The 19,717-nt window shown below is 39.8% G+C and overlaps 1 protein-coding gene across 2 annotated transcripts in view; it reads left to right on the top strand.

Annotated features, from left to right (window-relative positions):
- fndc3b (fibronectin type III domain containing 3B) overlaps positions 1–19,717 on the top strand; it is a 110,199-nt gene that overhangs the window by 21,323 nt on the left and 69,159 nt on the right. The window contains exons 2-3 of one of the 2 annotated variants that reach the window (XM_023352428.1): positions 9,004–9,149; positions 12,119–12,194. In XM_023352428.1, the coding sequence (XP_023208196.1) occupies positions 9,033–9,149; positions 12,119–12,194 (193 nt within the window). In that variant the 5' untranslated portion in view covers positions 9,004–9,032. The other variant, XM_023352429.1, reaches the window with a different exon arrangement.

The following is a 19,717-nucleotide window of genomic DNA, read 5'->3' on the forward strand; positions in this document are numbered from 1 at the left end:
TTTTATAAATCCCCTCTCTGTCTTCTCCAAGTGTGTGTGTCAGCATAAGCACAAGCACAGCATTCCTTTTTGCCTTCCTCTCCACTTTTCTTTCTCTCCTCCCTCCCCCTACCTCCTTTTCTGCATCACTCCTTTTACACTCCACCTCTCTCCGTCCTGGTGAAAAAGAAAAAAAAGGTACCAACTTTGTATGAGTGCGTGTGTGTGTGTCTGTGTATTAGAAAGAGGGTGAAAGAGTGAGAGCACAGGTTTCTCTGAGACTGAATACCTTTTGTAAAAGGAGCTGGCATTGAATGGGAGTGGTGTTGGTGGCAGTTTCCCACAATATTTAGAAGCTTTGCCCCCATTTCCCCAGTGACACGTACACAGGCGCACATGTCGACGCAGCCATGCGTGTGTTAAACGCCAGCACGGATTGGAACTCTCAGCTGATAAGATGAGGTTGCAAGGACTCGGATTTATCCCAGTCATGTTTGCGTGCGTGTGTGATTCGGCGCGCATGTTCTGCGGTTCTAAGCATTGACACCTGAGAGCATTCCTCACTACTCAGAAGACCCAGCAACAAGGAAGATGATACCTTTACCAGTGCCTCTATTTTTCTCTTCCTTATCTCCCTTCTTCTGTATCACATTCGGATACAGCCGGTGAGGTCAAGTTAGCCATGACGATATTCATGACGATCTCGCCACAAACAGCAACAGACTTCCAACAAAAGTGCAGTTTCGGTTCTTCATCCTGCTTTCTCTTGTTCCTCGTTTTCTTGTGTGCTTCGTCACCGCTAATGCACAGCGGAAGGAACAACTCCCACCACTATAGAGATTGCTGTTCTTATTTCATCTCAGGCTGCAAATAAGGAAAAGATTGATAGAAATGCTCTTGGTTCACAATTTTAAGAAAGCTGAGCCGTTATGTCTGGAATGCTCACATGTAACCAGATTTCTTGCACATTGATTTAGTTGTCAGCAATTATTGTGTCACTCATAGTTGTGAAAATGATAAATTATGATAACAGGGCTACTTTGTAGTCTGAAAAAGTAAGGACCTTGATTTGAGGGGTTTTCCGATGTCTGGATAAATATGGAACAAGAAAACAGAGCATGAAAAATATTTGAATTCCCAGACTTAAATCTCAGTCCTGTTTTCCGTCAATCTGTCCATCCATTCCTCCATTACCGTCTTTTCAAAAAATGAGAACAGTTTGGAAAACTATGAATTCGACATCAAAGATTCATAAGAACTTTGCAGGAAGTAATTGCTGATTATTAGTAATACTGATAAACTCAGGTGGCGTTTATCAGCTGTTGATTGCAGTTTATTGTAATCACCGCAATGACTGAATTGGAAAATTTTACCTTGACATGTGATCCACCAAAAAAAACCTCTGCGTTTACATTTCAAAATATGATTCAGTGGAATTATTGTGTGTAGTGCACAACTCCATGAAGAAATTATTGTTTTTTACTGTTGTTTTTTCCCCCCAAGAGGTTCTCCATACAGTAATAGTTACTATATATTTCCTTATTTTTGCTTTTATTATCATATTGATGAATATGATAAAATATTCTAATATTTTAAGCATCATCCATCCCTAGTATTTGGACAGGATGCTTTTTCTTCCCTGATAGATGAAACCTGGAAGGCCACACAGAGGTTATAGAAGTTAGACTGTTGGAGGTAGAATTGGTAAATCACTTGTTTTATGGGACTGTGTTGCTCTTCGGCAAGACTTTAAATTAGCAGGACAATTTGTGCAGTAATGCTCAAGGTTATAAGTTAGGATTAGTGTTAAATTTGACTTCTTAAAACGTAGAAATATTTTTTGTTTTCGGATATTTTATTGCAACATAAAAGCATGCGCAGTTGAAATCCAAACAGCTGGGGGAAACTCCACCTTTACGAAACTGCACTTCTCTGGCAATTTATTAAAATGACTTCAATTCAATTCAGTTCAAAAATACTTTATTGATCCCAAAGGGAAATTCAACCAGTAGGAGAGAAAAGCTTTGTGGTGATGATCCCTGCAGCATTTTAAAACTTCTGCATAGCTTGTGACCAATAACCAGTTGCTGACAAAGAGATTAGATTGGGTGATTTCTATCTTTCTGCTGAACTCAAACACCCATAGCAACTTCAAGGCTTGTCAATTGGAAGCTTGTAGTTGTTACTCTGCTTACTGTTGTCGCCAAGAGGATTAACTTGTTGCTTTGGCACTACGGATTGCTGTAAAAGTAGCTAATAAAACTAACCTTACCAAAGGCATGCATTTTCTGGGTGTTCCCAAAAGATTCTTGTTTGGATAATACTGGACCCCAGAAGCTTTGCAAAGCATGAAAACTTGTGTTGTAACTGTAAGGGCAAAAGGCAGCAGCCAGCAAATTGAACAAAATGTCCTGATTCTTACCCAATAATTTTTTTTTTAGTTCACCGGGACATGTATTTTTACTCATCTGTCATACTAATGTGCCCATGCCAAGTACATCTGCTATGCAGAGTTGTACATAATTTGTAAATAATAAAATGACACTTTATAAATGTCATTTTATTATGTGTAGGACCAGTGCTCTTTTTGTATGCGTGTGTGTGTGTGTTTTTTTTCACCTCCAGATGATAAATCCCTTTCCCCTCCACTTGCTTTTTAAATCGTTTTAATCTCTCCGGGCGCTTCCAGATAGGGGTTCTGAAGCGAGGACAGGATTACATCTGAAATCAATGCTTATCTCTTTTTGTGACACATTCACTTATGAAAAGGGCTTGTCATGTCATCGTGTGTGAACTAGACGTCATGCTCCGTTTAAATGGCCGATCAAATCTGAGGCCCTGTGAAAGTGCAGAGTGAAATGATCAGAAACCTGCGTGTGCCACGGAGCGGACGGAAGCTACAAACGTGCTGCGGTGTGTCAGAGAGGTGCGAACACCACCCTGGAAGTAAGTCAGACTGTCTGTTAGGTGGTTGCGAATATCCATTACGCTTCATCAGGTTGGACAGACTGGAGTCATCGGGCGTGTGTGTGAATAATAAATGACTATAAGTAACGACTGTTGTGTAATGAGGTCAGATCTTCCACTGAATATCTAAGACCTCTGAGTGTGTGTGTGTTGTTGCACCACCATTGGCCTTTAACAATATGCATCTTTAATGCAACACACAGTTTCCATGCTTACACAAGGCTTTTTCATTTAATGGCACATGTGCTAACATCCATTCACATGCATGCACATCAACACGCATGCTCACAGCATAACCCTTCATGCGGACAGATGAGCGGTTGATTGCTGCACAGATCCGACGTGGAATTTTAAAATTAAACAACTTATCCCTGCCTGGAATCTCCATGTTATTCCTCCAGCATTCCAGTGGGGGAAAGGGAACCGCACTGTCTGTTTGCATCTGCGTATGTATGTATGCTTGGCATGTGGATGTATGAAGCTGCTGTCAACAGCTGCTGCCATTATTCATGCGTTGATGCTCATTATTCATTCACAGATGCATTAAATGTTCCAGTGTGTACATTACATCCTGCAGGAAGCATGTGGAACGCCACAGTTGGAAAATAACAGGGCATCTATAGTTACTCTGCTAATGAATGGGACTCAAATGGAAAAACGTTGTTTTTCGTCTTGTGTCTTTTGGCTCTCTACTTTGAAATTTTAATGCAACAACAGGATGTGTTATTTGCAGGTACCCATAAGGCACGTGTGAACTTCATGCAGCATTCTTGTAATCGCATAAGCTGGATTTTTTTTATTTATTGCTAGAACAGAAGTTTAAATACATATGCATGTTATTTGGATTTAATTTTAAAACCTTTCATTGTCAAGCTTAAAAGGAATCGGCGATTTTCTTTGTTTTTACAGGGATGCTGTAAAATATTGATGAGTAATCTGTATCTACATTCCAATCTCGCTTGTGGTGATGAGATATGGATCATCACCGCACAAATGAGATCCTGGAAACAAGCAGCCGAAACGAGTTGCTTCCATCGGAAAGCAGGACTCTGCTTTATACATAGATAAGATGAAGAGCTCCGTCATCCGCAGTGGAGCTGCTGTGTAAATAGTACCAGGATCTGAATGGGATGTCTCCTGAGTGCCTCCATTTGCAGGTTTTCAGATCATTTCCTGATGAGAATCTGAGTCAGAGCCAGAATCCAAAGAAGGAACAATATTTCCCTGTGACTGGCCTGGGAACAACTTTAGATCCCCAAAATTGAGCTGGAGAAAGCTCAGTGAGACATCAGTTTTTGGACTAGCAAAATACAGTAGAAGAATGGATAAATTGATGGTATCTTATCTGCACTTGAAAGTTTGGAGAAGTAGAGAAGATTATATTTAGTTCAGAACAACATTAAAAAGCCAATCAAGCCTTAAGACTTTTTACAGCACTTTAAATATTGCCTAAAACTAGTTAAAAACAAACGCTGAAACTCCCATGCAGTATGTTTTTGCGTTGCTTTACATTCAATCTAAGATATTCTGATGTGACGTGTGTGTCTGTCTGGCACAGCAGTAACAGTGTGCAAAAAGTTTCATGATGCAGCTTTTACTAAAGCTAGTTTGAAATATTTCAGAATGCTTTAGATGGGCACAGAAAAAAATCTCTGCCTTATAGCGATTCAAAAAAATTGGCTTTTGAAACTGGAATTATTGGCAGACAAAGATCAATAAAAATATAAAATGTGAGCTCTAAAAAGCAGAGATAGCTCTCTGCAGCCTTTAATTACAGCACTCACTCACTTTTCAAGGTTTGTGAGACAGATTATGTACCTTAAATTGCTTTACGTAAAAAAAATCTACGGCAATAAAATCTTTAATGCAAAAATCTTAATTTCCTAAAATCTCATATTCACCCACTTATTTTTTTTAACCAATGGTTAAACTCTCGGACCACATTCACATTGCATCCTGGTTGATTACAAAATACTTTTTAATATATTTGGATCTAGTTGGAACAGTCTCAGCATGAAGTTGTTGCGCAACCGGAGCTGCCAACATTAGGACTATTTTCAGTATAGGTGCATGTCATGCTTGGTGCTTTGTTTACATTTCATTCTAATAACGCTGAGTCATTTGTCACACCTCAGTGGCATAAAGGACAGATGGAATGTGACCATGAAGATAATCTGGTATCAGGACCACATATGAAAGTGTCTTGGGTTTTATTTGGAAAAAATCTGATTTTTGCCATTAAAGAGTGTTCATAAAAAGTCAGATTTGGTGTACTTAAGCTTGCAGAGAGTTACAGGAGCTCTAGTTTTTCTGGAGGTAATGTTACACTGTGTCCTATCTTGTCGTGTGCTCACATATCAAAAAAAGTTTTTTTTACATAGGCCTATTTGTGCAGGAATGAAATGCCAGTCTTCTCACATTTATGAAGTATGTTAGATTGTCATCATACAGTATGTCTTCTGTTTTTGCATCTTGCAGATGGATTGGGATACAGGTTGTAAAAAGTAGCGGGGAGTCAAATAATTATTTGTCAAATTAATCAGAAAGTAAGTCACAGCACTTCTCTAGAGACTTCAAGCATTTGGCATGCTGAGATAAATGAATCTTCTTCAGCACAAACTACAAAGCATTAAGTGATGTTAGTATTAATTCCTTATATCAGAAATAGCATTTGTGTGAATATAGTAATTTTTTTAAGGAAGTCCTGTTCTTTCTGACAGTCTGCCTTCATAAAGTCATCACAAAATTCCTTTTCTATTAAACCTTTAACAACCTTTTTACCAGCTTTGGCCTTATAATGAGCTCGGCAGATGCATTGTTCCACCAGGTGTGTTGCTAATTGTTGCTGGCTAGTCTGAAGGAGCTGAGTGGCGGCGTTGCGAGGGAGGGCTGCTCTTTAATGCGAAAGCTCAGAAACTTGGAAACTGCAGCTCTGAGGAGGAGCTCTGTCCTTGAAGGCGGTGCTTGGACTCCCCAAGCGTTTCGCAAAGCTGAATGGTTGCCATGGGAGATTAAAGAATTTCTCAAACATGCCTGAAAGAATCATAGCAAAACTCCAGGTATGTTTTTGATGAGGGATTAACATAATAATATGAGATAGAACTCAAAAAAGTCCACTTTACATAATACCACTCCTTTAAAACTGTATATTTGTCTATTCCTCACAATGGAAGGCAATATAAGTTGAGGTTTTCGGGAGAATAAGCAAAGCATCAGCTGTATTTTGTGGTTCCTCTTTAGGTAGTGTGAGTCCATGCACCATTAAGAAAAAAGCTTAAGTTTTGGTTAACATGTTGATCAATTGACTGATATTTTCCAATATAAATTACTCCTGTAATTCTTCTCCTCCCTCATCACTCCCTATTTTGCCTCCAGTTAAGTCTTCATTCTCCATTTCTCTGTCTATTCTTTTTCCTGGCAAAGCTCACGGTGGTGTTACCATCGGTCTGCGTGTGTGGGGGTGTGTAGGCGTGTGCGCGTGTATAAGTCAGGAGGGCTAGGGTGAGCTGGAAACGGGGCGTCGATGGAGAATTAAACACCGATGAAGACAAAGTCGAGAAATAAAAGAAAAGATTGATTGAAATTTGCCAAGAGGCAACGGAAGGGTGGCGTGTTTATGTTGCAGCAGGACAAGTCCCAGCTGGGTGATCTAAACCTAACCCTTCCAGCGACCTTGTCAATGGTAATAGAGGGCTGGCTGAGAAAGGAGGTCCACAATGACACACAGCTGCTTTTGGAGGAATGCGCTGCACACGTGCACATGCTTATGAACTATATGTGTCAGAGATGGATGTCAGACGGCTTTCTCTGACTTAGCCACATCAAAAGAAATCCCTAACACATACGTATCGTGTGCTGCATACGTCCTTGTGTGCACTAAAAGAATCGTCTTGCCAGCGGTCAGTGGCTCCTTACCAGTGGTTACCGGCTCCGGCGCTGAAATTGAACACCTACATTATTTAGTCCACTTCACACAGTAAATCTGTATGTTTGTAGACGTGTTTATGCGCGAGCCTGGAGAACACTTGAGGCCGGACTCCTCAGTTTATCCATGTGTACGTTTCCCTCGGGGACACTGCGTACGTATGGTTGACACGCGATTGGAAGTTTCAGAGATTTAGTTGTATGTTTATCTTTTCTGGGGTTTTCCCCCCCACAGTATATACTGTATGTGTATGCACACACACTTTGTTAAAGTTTGGTTTAGCAGCTTGGTTAAAATCCTTCTTTATGTTTCTGCCGAAGAGCCGGTTAAGTGATGCCATGTCATTTTCCATTTTAGAATAATAGCATTGTTGGCTTTTTTTTCCCTCTTCTAGTTTTATCTTCCACTTGGTCCATAGAGCACCAAAACAATTAGACATAATAAAAATTACATAAACGCTTAATGCTAGATTTATCTGGTTTGTTCTAAGATAACAGTCATTTGTCCTTACTCAGCTTAAAAAAAAAAATTAAAAAAATCCGACCGCTTCTTATCCGCCGTTTCTTTTTTCATTAGTTCTGCAAACAGGATGCTAACTGTAATCCACAGGGCTATTGTTGACAGTAAAACACTTTGGTTTGGTCTCTGTTTTCCCCTTTGTCTCTTTAATCTTTATTTCCTTTTATATCAACAAGACATGGCTTGTTGGACTTCATTAGAATTTATTCTTGCACAAAGCCAGTGGTTAAGGGAAACACAACACCTCGGGAAATGCTTCTTGTTTCTGGTTTTGCATAACATTTCCTTTTATTATTTCACTTCCAGGATCATTTAACACAAATGATCCTGGACCTAAATCTTTTGGATTTAGGCCCATATCCATCTCATAACAGTCCTTTTCCGCTGTACTCATTGAGTTTCCCAAACTTGTCTCTTGGATTTTGATTCAAGTGCACACCCTGATTGAATCAAACTGAAACCAAATCAAATAGCAATTCTTCAACATTAGTGAAGAGTTTTGTTGCTTACATGAAGTGTAAAATTGCTTTGTAAAGAAAAAAAAAATCAACAATAAACATAGAGACAAACACAACTGCAGCTATAAATTTTGACACTGTATTTTCTGAATTTATGTCAAAATATTTATAAGTATATTTATAGAGCTTTTAATGGGAAACAGAATTTTTACAGTTTTAAGACCAGATTATTATTTTTAATACCAATTCTGCACAGCCTTTTAACACAATAGTGTTAAAAGGAAGTGAAAAATAGCCCCAAGGGTTACATGCATGAAATAATTCAAAAGAGCGATTGTTGATTTATACAACAGCATTTTGATGTCTAGAGAATTTTTTATAATTAAAATTTAGAAAAGTGAAAAAGTAAAATAAACACATCTTTGATATGAGAAACTTTATGCTCTCAAACAACACCCACAGTTACCCTGATGATCTAGCTCCTTACTCTTCCTGAATTGTCCATCGTTGGTACGCCATCAGCTGTACTATGTTCTCTCTCCTCAGATCTGGGTTGTTGCTTTCCTTGAACCCAATATGCTTGCTAATTCATAAATATAGATGAAATCTGGAACATGGAGAACTTTTCTGCTGACCAAGATCTTCAGTGAAAATAAGACCACTCACTATTTTCCTTTCTGTGTTATCAATTAGCTGTCATTTTGACATACCCCTTGTGTTGTTTTTGTCAACAGTTATTTAGTTTATTACAAATAAACTATTTATTAAATTTAATTGTTAGATCATCATCCATTTGTGTTTTATAGAGCCAGGACTCAGTAGGCTCTTTTTCTGTTCGAAGAGTGAGTTTCAAAATTACCTATCATCTGATTGTTCATTTAACACTTAATGTCTTGTTTGGTGATCGCTGTATTGTTAGTCTTTGCTGTGTTTTCTCTGCCACTGTGTGATGGTTGCTATGAATGCTTTACGTTTTCAAAGAAGCTGTCCATCATGACAAACAGTACAATATAACAAACCAAGTTTTCCGACCTTTAAAAATGTGTCATTCTTTCTCCTGACTTTCACCAAGCCATTGTGTGCATGCCTAAAGAATGAGGATGTGCTGATTCACTCTCTCTCTTTTTCTCTCTCTCTCTCTCTGTACTTTCCCAGGTAGGGCAGTTCAGTCAATTTCTCCATGAATGTACGTCACAATGATGATGACAGACCAGATTCCACTGGACTTGGCTCCGCCCCCCCTCCTGAACGGAGAACTCCCTCTCATGCCTCACATGGTTAACGGTGACGCAGCGCAGCAGGTATATATGCCTTTTCACACTCGCACACATCTGTCAGCCGGATGCTTATAGTTCAACCCCCCCGAATACTTCCACCTTATTCTTTCAGCATTTCCTATGTTGTGGTTAGTGCATCCGTCAGGCTCTTCCCTTTGTTGTCGTTTCATCACAAGTCTCGTGTGTCGTTCATTCAGGTGTTTGAAAAGCTGCCAAGACCTTGCTATCAATGAAGTAGTCATTAGCTGGAGCAAAAATGAGCACCTACAGATCTTTGGTATTCTGAGTAACAAACCAGCATTGCTGGAAAAAGAAATAAAAACTCCTAGAAGCATGGCCGAACAAATTTCCATCCCCACATGCCACATGCTCGCAAAGCATTTGCTTAAAATACTTTGGACAGGGAGTTAAGTGAATTCTCCCAAACATGCTGCGAAGCCAGCTGGGCCTCTTCGAAAGCGCAGCACCTAAATCGACATCGGCTCAGGTGAAGGGAAGCGATCGCTGTAATTAAAATCAGTGCAGTTCAGTGGAACTTTAAATATTTGGTCAGAAACAATTTCACTCTGAGCTTTTGGTAGAATACGGATGCGAATGCTTTTGCATCACCGTAGCCCTGCTCCCTCGCATCCCAGAGGAAGTACGTTGGGAGGGTTTTTGGCTGCGACACGGTGCAGTTATGCAGGGGGTTTTGGACGTAGTACACAGCAGTTAGGGAGCTCTTTTTATCACAACACCCTGCAGTTTAAACTTGGTTCCCAGTGTGGAATCAGGGATCTAGACCGATGATTATACAGATTTGACTCAGCATTTATGTCCGCATGTGTGAATTTGTTTGTTTCTCTGTCTGTCGTACTTTGTGTGTTTGTGTCTCATACTCTTTTAGCTTTTGTGTGGGCACTGCAGCGTCTGTGTTGAGTCTGAATACATGCTTAAGTGCTTGTCTGTCAGTTTTCTCAGTATTTTTGTTTACTAGCCTGCATTTTTCAAGCTGCAGCTGCTGGTACTTTTTCTACACTGAAGCTAGGAGAGGGTAAGTATCGGGTACAACCAAGATCAAAGACAACCAACTATAAGGTTTTCTACCTGTTATTTAACCCAAAGAGTACAGTGTAGGGGTTTGGAGCTGATCTTAAATTTTTGTAAACCTTTCACCTGCCAGTACTGCTTTTAGCTTCTATTTTTTTAAAGCTAAAAGCAGAAAACAGCTGCTTCTGAATGGCTTCCAGAATGTTTATGTGTAGCATTCCTTCAATCACCAGCCATTCATTTTCTATTTTAGGAGCAGAGGTGACATCACACTGTGAGAGAGAGAGAACTCTCTACAGACCTGGTTATCAATAACATTTTTGAAAAAAATGGTTACTTAGCATTGTAAAATAGTCATTAGCATCTGAGATTAGTGAATAGCACTATGCACAGTGCATTTATCATTTAAAGTTGTAATTAGTCAACCAATCAATCAAATATGAGCTGGAAAAGGTAAAATGTTTGGCGTTCCAACTCTTCCGACACTGATCAGGTTAGCCAATCAGAAAATCTCAGATTTCATGTCATCGACCAATTTACCACTGCATCAGACTGAGTTATTTTTTATATTTGAATAAATAGTGTTTGTGTCTCTGAAACCCCACCCCAGCAGATTCCTTTTCTCTCAATAACAGCATCCACACAGAACAGTGTCACAGTGATGTAGACATTTTTATTTATGCTGTGTTCACTGATCAGACTGTTTCAGCTGTGCGGTTCCAGGTGTGGGCCGATCAAGCTGAATATTGTCCGATTCAAATCACCAGGTGATTTCTTTGTGCACCTCTAATTAAAGGTTGAGTTGTATAACCTTCTTTTGTGTTACACAAATGTTAAAACCGCAAAATTCTGGTTCTGGGTCAATTGGCCTGAAACTGCTAATTTAAAGTGTCTCTTATTACCATTTCTTCTTGTCAGTGTCTAGAAAGACCTAGACAAGGGGAGCAATTTTCTTTGTCTAACATCTATCGCAAAACAGTTTCAAACCACCTAAATATGTAGGTTTTGTTGCATTTCTTTTCAGATTTTGTGAAATCTACCTTAGCTGCTGCTCATGTGCAACACAAGCTGCTGGTTAAATCCAGCAGCTATAGACGTCTATGGGGATAACAGTAGGTTAAAATATAACAAAACATATATCCATTAAAGTGAAGCATCATGGGTATACCTAACAGTCCGGTTCCTTTGATGCAGTTCTGTTTATTTAAGCCGCCACTCCTCTCACTCCCACCAACATGGTCCCACGTAGGGGTTTTCTCCAACCGTATGTACCGTGTACTATGCTGCCGTTCCCATAGCAACAGCAGCCGCTGCAGCAGACAGAGCAGGAAGTGTGCATCTGTTTGTGTGTGTGACTGGAAGGGAGCATTTTGGTGCTGAGATGGGAGAAGAAGCAGAGGCTACAGGAGGAACGCACGATACGAGGCTTGTTGAAAAGCACACCTGTGGAGCGTAGACGGCACCGTGCTTGTGTGTTGCATGCATGCATGTCCCTGAATACGCGTGTGTGCGTGCCTGGTGCCTATGCAATGGAGGGTCACCTGTTTCATGTCTACAACCACGTGTACAGTTTCAACAACCTGAACACGGAGAACATGACGGTAAGGTGTTTGCGTGCTCCCTTCGGGCTTAATCAGAAGCTTAATCATTTACTTCGCTTTCATTGGTGTGTGCGCTCACCTGTCTCTCTGTTAGACTAGAATGTATGCTGTTGCATTCATACTGGATCTTCTCTGAGAACAGGTTTTAAAGAAACCTGCTCTAAGATCGAGGTGTGAGTCTCAAAGTAGCTGCTTCTCATTTATGTGTAAATGATACTCTATGATCCTATAGTCAGTGTACCAAATCACCTCTGGAAATTATGTAACGGATGTGTGCATATAAACTTTCTCCCTTAATACTGTCTTTATTTGCGTCGTCTTACAATGTTTTCATTTTTCTTTTGTCTCTGTGTTTTGACACAGGTGATTCTGGTGCAGGTGAACCCAGGGGAGACGTTTACCATCCGGGCGGAGGACGGCTCGCTGCAATGCATTCAGGGTCAGTCTTCACTTATCACATCACGTTATCATATTACAGCGAGGCCTGGCCATCACTCTTATGCGTGTCTCTGTGATTGAAGATTTGGTTTTTTTTAATCAGTTTTATTGTAGGCTGACTTAACCGAGACTTGTAAACTGGAAACGCATCAAACCAACAAGCGTATTTCAGGCACACAAAGCTGTTTTAACCCATAAAATGCTGTGTGAAGATTTTCTTTTGGGAATAAGGATAAATAATACAACTTTTAGCGGTTTGCGGAGACTTGTATATTGCAAATTGATCATGTAAAATGAATTATCACATAAATACGTTAATATTTGAACTAAGAGATCCAATCAAAATTTTGTGTCCATGTTAATTATAGAGTTATTCTAGACTAGTCTACCCGCTAATATTATGCCTCTCTTCACCATGGGAGGTGGTCATAAACACGGAACCACACCGAGATGTATGGGTAAGAAAAGACTGGAGATTGATTGGGACATTGTGATTCTTCTCAAAGCAAAAAAGATCGGCAACAGAAGCATTTAGCAGATTCTTCATACGATTCTCTGGTGTCCATCCCATCTCAAAATGACTCGCAAATTAGCAAATTCTGATACAGAAACCAATGCAAATACCTTATATATATTGCTCAGGTGTTTCCACAAGTTGTAGACCGTGCCCATCTGGTTCCTTAGTTTAAGTTGTCTCCCAAAGCGCACTTGGTCCATGTGAAGGAGAACGTGATTGACAAAGGAACATTTATTGATGTGTGCTTGCTGCAGAACTAAGAGGTGAAATGGATTGATGACCGATAGTGAGGGGCAGCACCCAATACAGTCTCTCTTGCTCTTCTAACGTCACTGCCAGGATTATAAAACTATATTTTATATATATTTTTAAGGTGAACAAAATGTATTTGATAATAAAATAATATGCACAGCCAATACTACAGTTTTGCAAACTGTGCTTGCAAAAATAGGCCTTTAAGTGAGAAAAAAATAATTGTAAAACATAACTGCAAGAGTTGCCGTGGGCGTGACCGATAAAATCACAGATGATATGGACAGAAAGATGAGTTTTCATATTCAATATTCAAACAAACCTTGGTCATGACCCCCAGCTGGTGCCTGTGGTCTTCCCTACAAGAATGTGAAGGAAATAGAAGCTGTGAAATCTTATGTCTGCAGAGTCTGAATTTAAAGGTATTTATTCTGCCATAAAACATGCAAAAACTCCTGAATATTCCTTGATTACAGTCTTTTGGATGATTTGTGTAGTAAAGTATGTACATAATAGTGTAAATGTAGGGCAGTGGTTAGTAGTAATGTACGTTTGCGCCGATGACAGATGTGGTAAAGCCGATCTGCCATAGCTCTACTCTGGCTTCGTCAGATATCAGTAAATGAAAAAGACTGGAGATGGAAGCCACATTAAAAAGCTCCTAAAGATGGAAGGAGGTGGCAGTAACACGGGATTTCCCCCAGTCTCCTCTGAAATTGTCTCACTTTGAGGATGTCAGACAGCAGCTTTGAAAGGGTGCTTTTGTTTTCTTCGTGATCTCCCCCCTCCTCTCTCCTGCCGATCCCCATCTTCTCCCGTCAGTCTTTCTTTGGCCTCGGAATTGAGAGAAAGCAGCTTTGGCCCAGACACAGCCTGCCGCCCCTCTTGTAAAACCCTCACCACCACAGCACGCCGTGTTGTAGAAAACAACAGCCTGCCTCTTCTCCTCTAAACCGCCATGTAATTTAATTTTCCTGAAATCAGAGGGATCGCCTCGGGCAAACCTACGGGCAGAGTTAATGGCAGATAGACGCGCTGCATGGTGGGATGGATAGATGCAAGGATGGTGCAGACACAAGTGACAGGTAGAATGAAAGATTTGGTAACTTGTGAAACGTTAATTAAAGAACAGATGACAGAAGAATTTTGTGAATATAATAAACAGCAGAGAGGAAAAACAGATCCTGCTTTGCAGAAGGACACTGTATTGATGCAGCTAAGGTCTCGTAGATGTTTATTCGTCTGGTTGCATGTGTGCACTTCCCCATAAAAAAGTTCTTCTGTCTGTGTGTGCTGTTTTTTTGGTGTGAGGTCTCCAGCTTGGCCTCGTATTAATGTGAATGTTACTAACGTTGAAGGAGCACACCCCCACACACACGCACACACCCCGACAGAAGAACAAACTCCAGTTCTTTTCCTCTAACCTTCTCTGGAGGAGGTCAGCGGGTTTTATGAGAGGTGGAGTGTGGCGGTGGGTTTTGAAGACGGGACTGAGTCCCCTCTTCAGACCGACTCTGTGTGATTACCAAGACCACAGAGCTCAGTGTTTGCCCTCGCTTGTGTACTTGTGTGTTTGCTCTTCAGCTTGCTACGTGTGTATGCCTGCGTGTGTGTGCGTTTGTGTGATTTTGCCGAGGGAGGTTGCTGAGACCTGAGGGCACAAGAGAGGACCAGATTTGAGATAAAACAACTTCTGTTTAGCTGTTGCTCTGCGGTGCAAACATGCACACAAACACGGATGCTCTCTGCCAAGACTGACCCTACCTGGAGAGGTCAGGGCCAGATGTTTTTTTTTTGTTTTTTCACATGGATCCTTGCTTTTCGCTTGTGTTTCATAACGCCTTCACCTCTTTTCACTTGATGTTTTACTCGTTCGGCCTCTGCTCCAGAGGATTCTGTCATTAGCGTCTGTTTTCTTCTCATTCATACTCTCCGGGAACTACTGGGTCAAAAACAATCCAGTTTGGATTATTTTGATAACCCACGTCTGGGTCAAATAGGAATGATTCAGCCTTTGATTGATTTGTTTTATGAGGTTGACCCACTGTACTGACTCTCAACCAGCAATCCAATAAATTAAAAGAGACTTATGTCTAAAGTTTAGGAACAAAAATGGACATTTTTGTGTTGAATTGAGTTATTTTAACTGACAAACGAAGCCATTTTCTATAGTAAATCCCATACTATACCTGAATTCATAATATACACTTATCGGCTACACTATTAGATATTGCATATTTGTCTAAGTCATTGGCCTTAAAACCAGCAGTTTCTTGTGTGTAATTAGCCGTCAAATGCTATGGAACAGTTTCGAAACTGGACGTATACAATCAAATTATTCCACATTTTCTTGGATCATTTTAGTCACATGCTTCAGTTTTCTTCCTTCCCTACTAGTGGTTTTGTTGTGTTGCTCTGTTGATGCTCGCTTCTTCTTTGGCTGCAGCCTTGTGTGTGTCAGCAAATGAGTCGATCGAATCTCTTCCTGTATCCGTCTGCTAATTAGCATGTTCAGTGTGGATATGTGAGTGTCTCCGTGGCCTGTCTAAAGCAGACTCGATGCTCCGGGGGGTCAGCTTCAACCAACCCTCCTCACACACACTCTTTTCTCACACACACCCCCACGACATGCTTCCACACACTCCCCAGTCTCTAATCATCCTTGCCATCTCTCCCTCTTCACCGTTTTCGGACCAATAACACAACCCCCCTCTCTCCCTTCCCGCCCCGCCGCCCTTCTCCCACTCTGTCCCTTCCTCCCCCACACGCCCTCACTAAGACCATAAGACCATTCCCCTGAGCTTTCCCACACTCACATCAAAGGAGAAGCCTCTGGAGGGTGTGTTAGAGCACCCTGCTCTGGAATTTCAGTGTGTTGCCATGCACTTGCTTACGTGTGTGTGTGTGTTTTACAAGGGCGAGTTAGTTGACTGGGCTGTTTGGTCTTTGTTGAACTTTTTATGAGGGACGATGAGTCCGGGGAGGAGGGCTGTGTCTCACAGAAAGAGGTTACACCACCACGGAGGAAGTGACATCACAGTGCTTAGATGGCAGCAGATCAACATTGTTTGTCCTTTTTTCTATTGCATCTAATAATTTTGGATGTAGGTTGAATATTAACAATATTTAGTTCTTAGGTATTATACCTAAGATGAAGCCGTTAAAGACCATGTCCCACCTGCTCCCTGCAGAACGTTTCCCGACTTTGGACAACTTTCTTCAAACAAGTCATGGCTGTGCGTAACCTCTGCGGTGTGTGGTCACCACTGACTCTGCATACATGTCATTCTGCATGTGTTATTTGGACAAAGCAGCTGGGGAATCAAGGTCTGGTTTGTGTTTTGCCAGCAGATGTGCGCAGCTGGCTCATACACTCTCTCTCTGTGTCTTCACTGATGCTCACTTCCTGTCAATGTTCTGCTGCATCGTGATTAGCTTGTTATTTAATATATTAAAACTGACGTAGTGCTTTTTTTAAGCTGTTCCGATCACAATCCCTGCATAGAACTGTCGCGACCAGACTTCTTCTAAAACACTCTCTCCATCATTCATTGGTGAGAACTAATTGTGACCTGTGAAGGCATTACTGTTGTAATAAAGATATTTACCTTGCTTTATTTTTAGCTGTTTATTTGCAGTCATATTATGAATGAGAAATGCTCAAATAGTTCAAATGTAGTACCTCGTTCCTTGTAGTAGCTCCCTGTTAAAAATGGCAATACCTGAAGTTGTTTGAACACAACAATTATTTTTTTTCAGTTTAAAGCTACTAACTTTAGTACAGTGCCTATTTCCAGAATAGATTTCTTTGAAACAATATGAAATATGATGTCATTTTTTGGTATAAGATTCTCCCTCTACGGTAACCTGGAGTAAAACTACTGTAGTTTCACTGTATAACACACAACAAAATACAAAACAAAAATTGCTTTGACTTAACCCTCCTGTTATGTTTGGATCAAATTGACCCGTTTTAAGGTTTAAATTTTTTTTTAAAATAGTTGGAAGTATTTTTTTGCGTGAAACGTTTTCTATTTGTCTTAATAGGTTCACTCTACATATAAATGGCAAATTTATTCATTTTACACATTTGCAACCCCCCCCCCGCGTCTACTTTTTACATAGATATTGTTCGGGTCAATTTGACCCGGCAGTCAAGTTGAAGGTTAAATTTTTTTTTAAAAATGTTCAATTTTATATGTTTCCTTGCAGCTATGAACCATATTTCACCACAAACACACAAACAACACACAACACACACACATGCACATGTACACCCCAATGAACCCACTTTCTCACTATTCTCTTTACTTCAGTAATAAACTGCGAGAAAGCAGGTGTTCACACAACGTTTGACGGGAATCTTTTCTGTTCCTGTGGACTAACTCCATCCACACTGAGTGGACACTCAGCAGAAGTGGAGGAAAACATAAATACTCTCTGCATGACTCATTTGTATTAATTTCAATCAGCGGGTCAATTTGACCCTGAACAGTATATGTGTCTGAAGTTCAATTATAAAGATCACCCATTGAAAAAATAAAATAAAATCAAAATGTTATTTAAATTTTTTTTTACAAAAGATCAATTTCAAGGAAATTATTGTTTTTTTGTGTCTAGGTTTTTTTCAGTGGACATAAAAAAACGAAAATTAAATTTTTTATGTCCAAATGAGTAAATGAGTTTGTCGTCATTGATCCTTAATTTCTGAGAAATAAAAAAAACATTATTGCACAAATATTGATTGAAATGGTTAGTACTGGAGTTAATAATCAGATACAAAAATGTTTTGGAGGATTTTTTTGGTTTCTGACACTATTATGTGATTGAACACTCCCCGGGTCAAATTGGGCCACAAACATTATTGCTGTACCTCAGAAACGAACATAACAGGAGGGTTAACACAAAAATTGTTAATATTGTGTTAAAGTGCTAAGCTACTATAAGATAGATCTCTACAGTTTGTGTTTGGCTTTTTTCTATTTTGTTTTAGCAGTTTGTTTGTCATATATAGAATAAACACTGTCTAAACAAAGTGTTTTTCAAGTATATATGGTCGTTGTAGATAATAATTACCTTTGCTGCCATTAGGTTTTCTTTTAGTTCATAACTTGTTGAATTGCACTTTAACATAACATTACTTTAGTAAAAATATCAGTTGGTGTTTCTTTGATTTTGATGCCATGGCTCTCCATGTTCTTCCCAATCAGAAATATTTCCAAAAAGCTCTGCTCTACTCCAGCTACTTCAGCACTTTGAGAACTTCCTAACATTCACTTAAACATTGGAACAGTATGACAAAAAAAACAACAAAACTAGGCATTTCTGAAATTGCAACTTTTTAGACTTTTGGCTTAGGTAAGTGCCGGAAATTGGGCCTATGTTTTTTTATGTTGCTCTCAGCATTTGTCATGAACGTAAGCTTTATATCGGCATTGCTTTGTCCTAAATATATTCAAGAATCACATTCTAATAATCACATCAGAGACACTTCTTGAGCTTTGCTAATTAACTTTGTATGAGTAGAAGGGGAGAATGCGAAACCATTTTGTCTTTTTATGTGTTTGGTATACTATGGAGTAATGTTGGGGCAGAAGAGTAAAGCATCGATATTGCGGCGGGAAAAAAAGATTTATACTTTTGCGTGAAATGGAAAGGTAACAACTGTAGTCCATCTTGTGAACACTTTGTACCGCCTACAAACTATTATAAAATTTGGACATTTTTATTTTGTACTAATTAGTTTTAGCACTCTGTCAAGTAACATTACAAATTAGAAAGAAAATATACTTGAAATTTTTTAATTTATATGTTTGAACAAAATCTTTTGGTATTGGGGAAAAAAATGTGTCCTTGGGATCCTGATGTAAGGAAGAAACAATGAGAAATAATGTGGTGATCTTTATTTTTTTAGTTACTTTCTTCTGGCCTTGCTTTCATTCCTGTTAGTTTGTGTTATCCCCTCTGCCTCTGTTAGACGGATGCAGGTGATATAGCTTTTCCTGGGCTCACTGCATCACTACAGAAGCTTCCTGAGGTTTTCTTTTTGTCCAGCCTCCAGCCAAAGTGTGCACTTCTACACTCGGGACCCTTTGATGTAAATGGAAATAGCTGCTTGAGAGAGATGTGGTGGAAAGTCCTGCAGCCTGTGTTTACCTCAAGCCAGATGGCTCTAAACAAGCTGGGGGAGAAGACGCAAATACATTTTTCTCCGAAGGGCTTAATTTAGTGTTCTGTTCTGGACGGTCCCCTTGCAGCTTGTAACCAGAAGGGGTTATTTTAGGTTTCAAACCTGCCTCAGATCCAAATCCCTCCCATGTGGGGCAGCCTGACAGGTTTAATGAAAACCGTAGTTCTCTTGAAAAGAGGTTAAGTTTGTCCTGTCAGCTGAAAGTCTTAATATGTTTATCGAAAGTAACTATTTCAATCAAATTTTTAAAAATCTGTATAAGTATGCTTAGTTTAAAAAAAAGAAGAAGCTCCTTCTCGTCATTTGTTGGCTTGTCTTTATGTGTGTAGACGTGTCGTTAGAAATGTCAATGGGTGTGATGGTATTATTGTTGCACATGCGCCTCGCCCCAGATATTATGAATCTTATAACCGATTTCCTGTAATTGTAGGTGCTTGAAATAGTAATTGTCTGTGACTTTGTAGTATCTGAATACACTTTATGACTCTTGAAAATCAAGCCTGCTTCAAAGATGTATAGTGACACACAAATAAAAATAAGTAAAAGAAATCCCCCATAAAACATA

The sequence above is a fragment of the Xiphophorus maculatus genome, chromosome 19, assembly GCF_002775205.1.
Source record: "Xiphophorus maculatus strain JP 163 A chromosome 19, X_maculatus-5.0-male, whole genome shotgun sequence".
NCBI lineage: Eukaryota > Metazoa > Chordata > Actinopteri > Cyprinodontiformes > Poeciliidae > Xiphophorus > Xiphophorus maculatus.